The following is a 10545-nucleotide window of genomic DNA, read 5'->3' as shown; positions in this document are numbered from 1 at the left end:
GAAAGACATTAAATGTCTCTCGGGGTCGCACCTCCCTCCTTGCCTGGGTTGGTCAAAATCTGATCATTAGGTGGCCGGGCGGGGAGCCTGGAGGGCAGCTCAGGCGCTGGAGCCCAGGCTCCTTGGGTGGCTGCGGGGCTGGGCCCTTCTGGGAGGGCCGGAGCAGGCCAGGGTTGGAAGGCGCAGGTGGGCGGCGGCCGGTGGCGACCGTGAGGCCGGGGCAGGGGAGCCATTTCCAGACGAGCGCTTGAGAAGTTCGCAGACGGTAGGCACCTGGTATTTGAAGGACTCGACCTGCCCTCCCTCCTCATTCCCTGCGGGGATGGAGCGCGGCGCCCGAGCGTCTCCGGCGCCGGTTACTTGGCACCCCGAAAATCGCCTTGGAGACTACCCTTCCCCCAGCGTTTACAGCTTCCCGAAGCGGCAGCAGCGCACCTTTTTGTAAATCGGTCAACTGTCAACAGCAGTCGAACACTAATAGCGTGATTGTACTCTTTCGAATGCATCTGCTAATGTTCCCGAGGGTTGGCGCGCAGCAGAGGAATTCCTCTGGCCGATTCGGTTGGGGGGTCCTTTTGGAGCGTGCCGTTCCTCGCGACCCGCATTATCGCGTTACTTAGGGCGTGCCCGTTCCCCTAACTGTGAGGGGTTGTTCTGCAGTCCTTCGCGGGTCCTCGAGGTTTGCTTTATCGTATTATAACTTAATGATTGGCCTTCGGTATTGTTGGTACCTCCTAATAATGACCTAAGATATTTAAAAATATAAGTTTTTCTTTGAAGTTTATGAGAGAAACACAATAGAATATCTCCGGTTCTAAAAAGAGCTGTTTTCTGAGTCGTTCTCTTGCATAATTGATTTACTTTGGTGGTCTCATATGACCTGTTCGAAACTTTATGTTATGTGGTTTGCTTCTCACCTGTGGCACTTTCTCAACCATAGTTTCCCGGACCAACCAGAATGGGCAGGACGCTATAGATGAAGTTGGAGACCGATATGGGGCATGGGGGGACTCAGCATCTCGCGTGCCTCCACATCATTATGAGGAATAACTGTTTCTTGAGATTTGTTGCACCGTGTGAGAACTATAGCTAATAATCGAGTACTACACATTTCAATATCTGTAAGAGAAAATCGCGTTCTCATTTCCAAAAATACCATATTTGAGTTAATACGTTACCTCGATTTAATTATTCCACATACTACTAAAAGTCAAAGCATAACATTTTGTACATTATAAATATATACAACTATAATTTGTTAATATATAGTTTAAATAATAAGTTAATTTATAAAGGAAAACCATGTCTTCATAAAGGGCCCGGGTGGGCAGGCAGCCAAAAGATAACTTCTACTAGCGCTAGGAAGATAAATGCTGCTGTTTTGTTTTGACCGGTACATGTTTGTACAACGGGCGTTCGTACTGAACTGTATCCCCAGCTCTTTTTTATTTTGAGTCAGGTCTTGCTAAGTCACTAAGTTTTCAGGCTAAATTTATTGTCCTCCGCCCAGAGTGCTGAGATTTCAAGCGTGGGTCACCCAGGCTCAACCTAAATGTTGTATTATTAGAGACTACTTGTTGCCTATTAAGGGTGATTGTTTGTTTCTTTTAATTTGGTGGACTTGAACTAAGTTGCCAAGTTGTTTATTCAAAATTTTATCTTTGCTTGTATCTTTTAAAATATATACATACATAGTTATGTTTGAAGTACGTGTCTTTTACTTTGATAGGGATATTTAATATAACGAGTACACCATTGTTATCTGGAAACAGGTTTTGGTTTCTGATTTGTCTGTTATGGTTGTAAGTACTGTTTAATTGTGCTTAGGAATACGATAGGGCTCTGCTTTTTTGCTACTTTGTTAATTCTCTGCCTCCTTGTACCCTAAGGAAAGTGAAGTTTAAAATTTGTCCCTTAGTTTCTGGAGGAAGAAGGGATTTACCATCTGTGGAAAGGGAAAACATAATGATGATATGTAAGATAGATTTGCAGGGGAAAGGGATTGTCACTTTTGATAGGCGGATAGAAGTAGGGCAGATAAGGTGGATCTATATATTGTCAGTTGTATATATTTTCTAATTGGGGACCTAGTACAGTATGTTCTGATGATTCCCACAGCGTTGCTGCTGAGAACAACTAGTGGCTTGTTTATTTTTTACTTTAGAAAGTAAGATTATATTATTATTGAAACTAGACTACAGTTTCTGCTATGATTTTGTTATGGGAAAAATAAATCCCAGCTTGTTAGATGTCAGATATGCTAAGTTCCTGGTCTCACAACATGGAGGAATGAAATTGTGAACCAGAGGAGGAGATTTAAGGGAGTCTTATTGGAAATAAGGGAAAGAATAGTTCCTGGATTTCCTATTAAGGTTTTAATGAGTTTACAGGAAAATAATCTTTAAAACTGCAATGCCTATAATGCTAATCTAGATACATGTAGATAGTGAGACTTACAATTAGGTTGGAATTAATATATGCTTTAAAATACACACTGAGTTTCACAGACTTAATACCAAGAAAGGTAAGTTTCTCAGTAATTTTTGTATTGATTACATGTTGAACTAATATTTAGGGTGTATTTGAATGAATAAAATGCTACTATTGAAATTAATTTCACTTGATTCTTTTAACTTTTTTAATGTGTTTTCTGGAAAGTAGGAATTACATGTGGCTACCTAATTCTATTGGACAATTTTTTTTACTATATGCATTAAGAAATATGTTTATAAAGCTTGAAAGAAAATAAAGTCCCACCACCTCACTCTTTCTTCTTCCTCCCAAAAGAGGCTTGTATCAATTTCTTTACCTAATTCTTTTGGCCTTATCTCTAAACAGTGTGCTTATATTTCGACTTTTTATTTTCAGTTTTAAGCATTGTCCCATCAGCTTGCCAGTAGGAAGATGAAGTTTTATAGCTCTTCCATCTATATACCACATGCAGCTGTATGCCTGTCCAGCTCTCTTACTGTATGGTGGTTTTATAATTTGGTTGATTATTATGATATAATCAGAACATTTGATACAGAATAGTATGATTATTTTTTGTTTTTGGCTCAGTATCTTGTTTTCCCTGAAGTTAATAGTTGTCTTGATTTTTATTTCTTTCATTTTCCATCTGTTTACCACTAATTAAAAAATCAGAATCTCCCCATAGTTCTGTAGATCTCTTTTTGAAACTTAGAAACACATTAGTTATTCTGGGAATTAATTAATTAATTAATTAATTTATTTATTTATTTGGTACTGGGGCTCAAACTGAGGACCTTAGGCTTGCAAGGCAGGTGGCAAAACCACTAAGCTAGATCCCCGGCCCTGGAAATTTTAGTTTCTTGAAAAAATCTTTTCTGGAATTCTTACTAGCATTCCAATCTGAACAAGTTGCAGTTTGGGAACTCCATTATCAGTCTGTGGGTTTCTTTTATCAGATGCAGAATCCAGGAATCAGGATGCACTGCAGTACCTGAGTGGTCATGTGGCTTGGTTTGGAAATCATTTTTACTGGGAATTATGAATTCCTTGTACCATTTTCTTCTGAACTGTTACTCTGTACGGTATCTCAATAAGCCTTTTTAAGATGGGTCCATTGAACCTTGTTTTCAGAGTTTTTAATGATGTTCCTTGGTGTCTTTCTTATCCTTTGTCCATTAGTTTTTTTAAATATGAAAATTTAGTTTTCCAGTTCAGAAAATTCTGTCAATTATTTCTTTGACTCCTTTGTTGCTTTTTTCCCCCCTCTATTGTCTGTTCTGGAAATTTTGTTAGATAATGGACCTTCCAGAGAACGTCTTTCTAATGTCACCCCTGATTTCTGACAAAGGGTCATCTTCATTCTTTTTAAATTTTTATTGCTATTTTTTTCCAGCTTTAATTGAGTTTATTGGTACATTTTAGGGATACAGTACAGTTACATTCATTGTTGGGATCTTGTACCTCTACATGACAAGTCTTGATTCTCATTTTTTTTTCCCCTTACCCCTGCCCTCCCTTCACCCCATCCTCCAAATTTTTATTGTTATTGTGTTCACAGTGCAAGATTGCATTCATTGTGAGGAAATGGTACATGTACATAACACATCTCAATTGCTTTTTTGCCTTCCTTTCCACCCTCCTGTTTTTGTCAGTGTCAGATTCATTTATTTATCTTAAAATCCTTACAGATTATCATACATACATATTAACAGCCATACTAACAGGCCAAAAAACATATAAAACACATAAGACAATTATACTAAATCAAGGTGTACTTTATTCCGGCTATTTTAAATTAATTTCCAAAAGTTCCATTTGTGTTTTGAGTGTCCTCTTTTGGTGACATATATACATCCTGTTTTTATTTTCTGAATGCAGTATTTTTTTAATGTTCATATACATGATAGTATTTAAACATTTTTCCTTTTTTCTGCCCATCATCCATTTCAACAAAATGCATTTCTTTTATTTTTGTCTTTACTGTTAGGAGTTCTTCTCAAAATTTTTGTGACCCTTGGCTATTTGTACTCTTGTATACAGACACATATATCCTTACAAGAGAGGTATATTCCAAATAAAACCTCAAACCATGTATAGTATTGAACCCTCTATTGTTTTCTTATTCATACCTATGAGAAAGTTTAACTTATAAATTAGACATAAAAAGAAATTAGCAATAGCTAATAATAAAAGGACATTTACAATATACTTAAAAATTATGTGACTAAGGGTGGGGGATTTACCTCAGTGGTTCCACCGCCTGCCTCGCAAGTGCAAGGACCCAAGTTCAATCCCTGGTACACCCAAAAAATGTGAGTATCGCCTCCTGTAAAACATGTAATTGTACTGTACTGACCCTTATGATGATGATGTGAGTGATACAGTACCTGTGGAGTGAAATGAAGTGAATGACATGGATCCTCTGCTTTGAGTCATTCTGAATCTTTGTACCATAAAGATGTTGCTTATAGAAAGTTGGGTGATGATGTCCATGGTTGGGAATCCTTCATAGTTGAAAGGTTATTTTGCTAAGAACTTTTGAAAGAACATTATAATCAGAAGTAATTGGCTGGCTTTTCATGTTTTATGCTGCATTATCTTCTTTGTACTTGAATGAATATAGATTCTGTTAGGCATCTTCTTCCTTGGCTATGAAGACCTTCACTCTGACTTTCAAAGTCTTCTGTTGGATAGTGTCCTTTTTCCTTAATCAGGTTCTTCTACAACTTTTGTCAGAAATATGGCAGTAACTTCTTCATTGGAAAATGTAGCTTCTCCAGTAATTTTTCTAATTTCCTGTCCAAACCTATTGCTAAATCTTAGCATCCACCCCCTTATTTGCATTAAATGATTCGATGACACAAGTTTCAGGGGATTCCTTGTTGAAGTCTTTGTAGATGTTGTGCTTTCTGGCACAACACTTGCCAGCAGTGAGAACACAGTTTCTGTTCATCTCTTCTACCCACACATTTAACGCATTTTTCATCTTTACTATGCTCTTATACAACTTTTGAAATTAGATTTGTGGCAGCAAATTACCATGAATTTACTTTTCCTTTACCATGAATTTATATTTTCACAAATGCACAGATTAAAAAAAAAAATTCAATCTCACCATGCACTTTACAGCCTCTCTTTGGCACATCCAAATTGCTAGTTGTGTTTAGGCTGTTAAGTAAAATAAGGGTTACTTGCACACAGCACTTGCAATACCACACAGTCCATGTAATTACCAAGATGGCTACTAAGTGACTAATGGATAAGCAGCATGTAGTTCTTGGATATGCTGGACAGAAGAGTTAATTTACATTCTAGGTTGGATAAAATGAGATTTTGTCACAAAACACAGAACAGAACACAACTGAAAACTTATGAATTGTTTATTTCTTAAATTTTCCATTTAATATCATCAGATTGTGGCCAACATATCTAACTGAAACCATGGAAAGCAAAACCACAAATTACCACTTACTATATGTGTCTCTTATATGTGTCCATTTCTCCTGGTTATATTTCTGCAAATGGGTGGTAGAGTGGAATAATACTTAGCTATAGCAGTTGTCCATTTTCCAAAGTGGCTTTGCCATTTTTCAGCTTTCACTTTTCAGCAAAGTGTGAATTCCAGTTGTTTAACCTTGGTCAATCTAAATTTTGTAAGTATATGGTTTGAATTATTATGGATTTTAGTTTAATTTTCTTGATGAAATAGTGTTTATTCGTTTTTTTAAAGTACCTGATTAATGTATTTTTATTAAGAAAATAGTTGTGTTCTTTTAATCTTTTAAAAGTCATTTTAGTAGGACTTTGGGAGGAAATTAAGGCAAACTGCTCATGGGTAACTTGTTACCATTAGTGATAGATAATACTGAAGTTCCTTCCAGATTTTTTCTTCTATCTCTATAATATGTGCTTCAACTCATTTTTTATTAGCTAGATATAAACTGAATTTATATTATAATAAGTTTTAGAATGAGACCCTTGATCCTAACCCTAAAGATTGATACATGAAATATGTATTAGAAGAAACTAGCACAAAACTCATTTAATATATTCTGATTTATTTTCTTCTGTTTTAATTAGCAAGTTTTTTAGGTCCAAGAGCATTTAACCATTCATCAAGTACATTCTGAGTGCTTTCTCTGTGTTGGAACTAAAAGTAGTCTTAGGGAACATAATAGTGAACAAGACAGAGACAAGGTTCCTGTCCTCTTGAAATATAATTAGGAGAGTTGAATAGTAAATGCGTCAGTTACTTTTCTCTCACTGCTGAGACAAAATTTCTGACACCCAAAGTTAAAAAGTAAGCGGTTTATTTGGCTTACAATTCATAGAAGTTTCAGTCCATAATTGACAAATTCCAAGGCAGAGATGACAAACAGGCATGGCAGAGCAGAAACAACATGGTTCACACAAGGTATCAAAGGTAACAAGAGACCTTCACTGCATCTTTTTGCCTCTTTTATATTCAGACTACTCAGATTAGGGTAGTGCCAAGCTAATCACTCAAGAGTAGTGGTTTAGTGATCACACGCCTTTAACCCAGCATCACACATTCCAGATTGAACTACCTCGGAAAAAGATAGTCCCATTTCATCTGCATGAGACTTTGAGGGGGACATTTAAACACAAACCATAACAGTAGATAAGTAAACAAATAGCTAAACATAAATGACAGATAATGTTTCCTATTTTGCAGAAATGGAGCAAGAGCCACAGAATGAAGAACCTGCTGAAATTAAGATTATCAGGGAAGCATACACGAATGCTTTTTTATTTGTTGATAAAGGTTTGAATACAGATGAATCAGGTCATAAGGAAGAAGCAAAGAACTACTATAAGAAAGGAATAGGACACCTGCTCAGAGGAATCAGCATTATATCAACAGAGCCTCAACACAAAGGCCCTGGGTGGGAATCTGCTAGACAGATGCAACAGAAAATGAAAGAAACACTACAGAATGTACGCACCAGGTTAGAAATTCTAGAGAAAGGTCTTGCCACTTCCCTACGGAATGATCTTCAGGAGATACCCAAGTTATATCCAGAATTTCCACCTAAAGCCATGTGTGAAAAGTCACCAGGGCCTCAGTCCTCTAATCCACCACCTCAGCATGCTGAAATAAATGGAAACACTGCAACTACAAGTTCAGGACCTATTGCTGCACCTTCTTTAGCCTTACCACCTCCAAGTGGTCCATCAGAAGCTCCTCCTGCTTATACTCCTCAGGCTATTGAGGGTCACTATACTGTGTCTTATGGAATAGATTCCGGTGAAATTTCATCAGTTGGAGAAGATTTCTATAGGAATCATTCTCAGCCACCTCCTCTTGAGACCTTAGGGATGGATGCTGATGAATTGATTTTGATACCAAATGGAGTACAGATTTTTTTTGTAAATCCTGCTGGGGAGGTCAGTGCACCTTCATATCCTGGGTACCTTCGAATTGTGAGGTTCTTGGATAATTCTCTTGATACAGTTTTAAACCGCCCTCCTGGGTTTCTTCAGGTAAGCCAAAGGAAAATGTAAACAATTTCAAATATATGTAGAATATATCATTTTTATTTGTTAATGTTTGTAGTGTGTCCAGGATAATAAGTACAAAAAAAGATTTTTTTATTACGTTCATTGATACATTTTAGGTGTGCAATGTGATGATATTCATCATTGGGAATGTGTACCTTTATAAGGTGTATCTTGGTTCTTATTTTTTCCCCCATTCCCCTGCCCTCCCTTCGAACCTCCACCTTCCCTATTTACAAAGACTTCCTTTACATTTTTTTTCCTTTCCCTTCTTTCCTTTTTCCTGTCCCTCCCACTTCCTCTTCCCCTTTGGATCTTTTCTTCTTATTTCTCATTATCTACTATACATTTTGATCCTCATTTACACTTTCAATTTCTCACATTGCATAAATTTTATGAGTCCTGAGCATCTGTGTTTGTATTTTAAGTTTTTTGTTATTACTGTTGAACAAACTTGGGACCTTGAGCTTGTGAGGTGAGAGGCAGAACCACTGAGCTAAATCCCCAGCCCTGTATTTTAACTTTTTTTTAAAGATATACAATCCTATTTTGATATTATAACCACGAAAATGGGACCTGAGAGAAAAGAACTCATCCTTGAGTTAATTCTTCATCTGAAGAAGAAACCTACTAACTTTAATTTCAGAGGATTTATGTAATTCATGTGGATATATTGTGTAACTGTAAATAGTATCTACAAGTATTGTCAAGTCCCACTTAAGGTCCCAAACTGGGCTAGAAACAGCTGTATAAACAGCATTAGTTGACAGTCAGGAGCAATTTTATCATCCTTGGGAACTTTTAACAATGTCTGAAGAAATTTTTTGGTTGTTAGGGTATGCTTACTACTGGAATTGTTGTAGAAACAAGGGATGTTGCTAAACATCTACATAGATCAGCCTGCAGTGAGCAAAAAAAAAAAAACAAAAAAAAAAAAAACAAAAAAACATATCAGCTCAAAATCTCAAACATGTGAAGGCCTAGAAATAGAGATTGCATATAAACTTACCAGAATACATTTGGCCCAAGAGCATAGACCAGTGATGGCGAATCTTTAGAGCTTTTAGTGATACAGATAGCATGCCATAGGTTCATGACCACCTGCAGAGACTGATCCTAAATAGTGGTCAATGTCAGTTCATTGGTACAGATTTAATGAAATATTCTGAAGTTGATAGTTCTGAGGTAATTTGGTATGAAAAAGTTGATTGTAGGGCTGGGGATTTAGCTCAGTGGTTCCGCCACCTGCCTCGCAAGTGCAAGGTCCAGAGTTCAATCCCCAGTGCCAAAAAACAAATAAACAAAAAAGTTGATTATAGATTAGGGAGATGGATCTTGAAATATGAGGACTTGTATACACTGAGAATATAACAAAGTTTGCATTAAATAGAGATCACTTAGTATATTGAATAGATAGTTTTACCCAAAGTACAGACAATGGCTGTTATAACAGTGGTTATCTATAGTTGTTCTCTTACGGTATACTCTTGATCTCAAATATAGCTTTTATATGGAATCAGTTTGGAAATTGTTTAGAGGAAGCTGGAGGCTTACTAAAAATGTGTGGAGATATTTTGGGGTTTTATTCAAAGGAAAAATTTGTTATTTGGGCAGGAAGCATATTGTGAATCCTATTAAGTTATTTTAGAGATGCAGCCTTAGTTGAAAAGTACAGGCTTGTTGACTGGGGTCAAGGAAGAAGATGAATAAAAGCTTTATGATGACCTGGTAATAATGCTGCATTGAAACAATGGAATTTAAAATCTGAGTCCTCAGCAGCTGAAGGTACGGGAAGTGAATGACAGAAATATTATACTTGGTTAATGAGCTTAACCATTGATTTGTCATACTCCAGCAACAATTTATCTTGTCTTAGATAAATTTGGATTTGGTGTTTAATCTCTTTCATAACTTCTCTTTAGATCCTAAATGAAAAGTAAAATGGCATACAGAATTTAATTTGGTTCTTTAACAGACTCTCATTCACATATATTCAAGCACAGTATTAATAGTAGCATGTCCTATAAAGAAGTTGCTATGTATATTTACTGAATGTTTGTGTCCTAAAAAAACAGATAACCAACCTACTCTTAGAAGTTAGATGTGATGTATTATGCTGTTGATCCATTTAGAAAACAAGAACAAGATTATTTGGCTTATAAGTAGGCAAATTGGAATTCTAAGAGTTCAAACAGTTTTATTTTGATTTTTAGTTTTGATATGTCATTTAGACCTGTTAAATCTGTAGTCACTTCATATAGAACTTGGGCATAAGAGTTTCTTCTTAAAGTGGAACTGGGAGAAACCAGCCTATGGACAAAGAGTTTACAATCAATCTGTAATAGTCTATCGTGCAAAAGGTCTATAAAGTTTTCTGTGCATGTGTGGAGCTAGGGATCAAATCTAAGGCCTTGTACTTGTTAGACAATTGCTCACCATTGAGCTACATCCCACCCCCTTAAAATTCTTTTGAAGATCTGAGGATATTCCAGTTCAACATGGCAATCAAGATAGTGTTAATTTGCCGGGCATGGTGGCACACGCCTGTAATCC

General features: G+C 36.7%; 1 protein-coding gene across 7 annotated transcripts in view; it reads left to right on the top strand.

Moving 5' to 3' along the window:
* Spart (spartin) overlaps positions 1–10545 on the top strand; it is a 63980-nt gene that overhangs the window by 28954 nt on the left and 24481 nt on the right. For 4 of the 7 annotated variants that reach the window (XM_033759974.1, XM_010623938.3, XM_010623939.3 and 1 more), the window contains one exon: positions 7169–7977. In XM_033759974.1, coding sequence (XP_033615865.1) covers positions 7171–7977 — 807 coding nt within the window. In that variant the 5' untranslated portion in view covers positions 7169–7170. Of the gene's footprint in view, positions 1–130; positions 266–592; positions 680–936; positions 1122–7168; positions 7978–10545 lie in introns of those variants that run through there. The other 3 variants (XM_010623937.3, XM_010623941.3, XM_010623942.3) reach the window with 3 other exon arrangements.

The sequence above is a fragment of the Fukomys damarensis genome, unplaced genomic scaffold, assembly GCF_012274545.1.
Source record: "Fukomys damarensis isolate Sample0158 unplaced genomic scaffold, DMR_v1.0_HiC HiC_scaffold_38, whole genome shotgun sequence".
Classification (NCBI taxonomy): Eukaryota; Metazoa; Chordata; class Mammalia; order Rodentia; family Bathyergidae; genus Fukomys; species Fukomys damarensis.
Note: the sequence above shows the minus strand (reverse complement) of the source record. Positions and strands in the feature narration are given on the sequence as shown.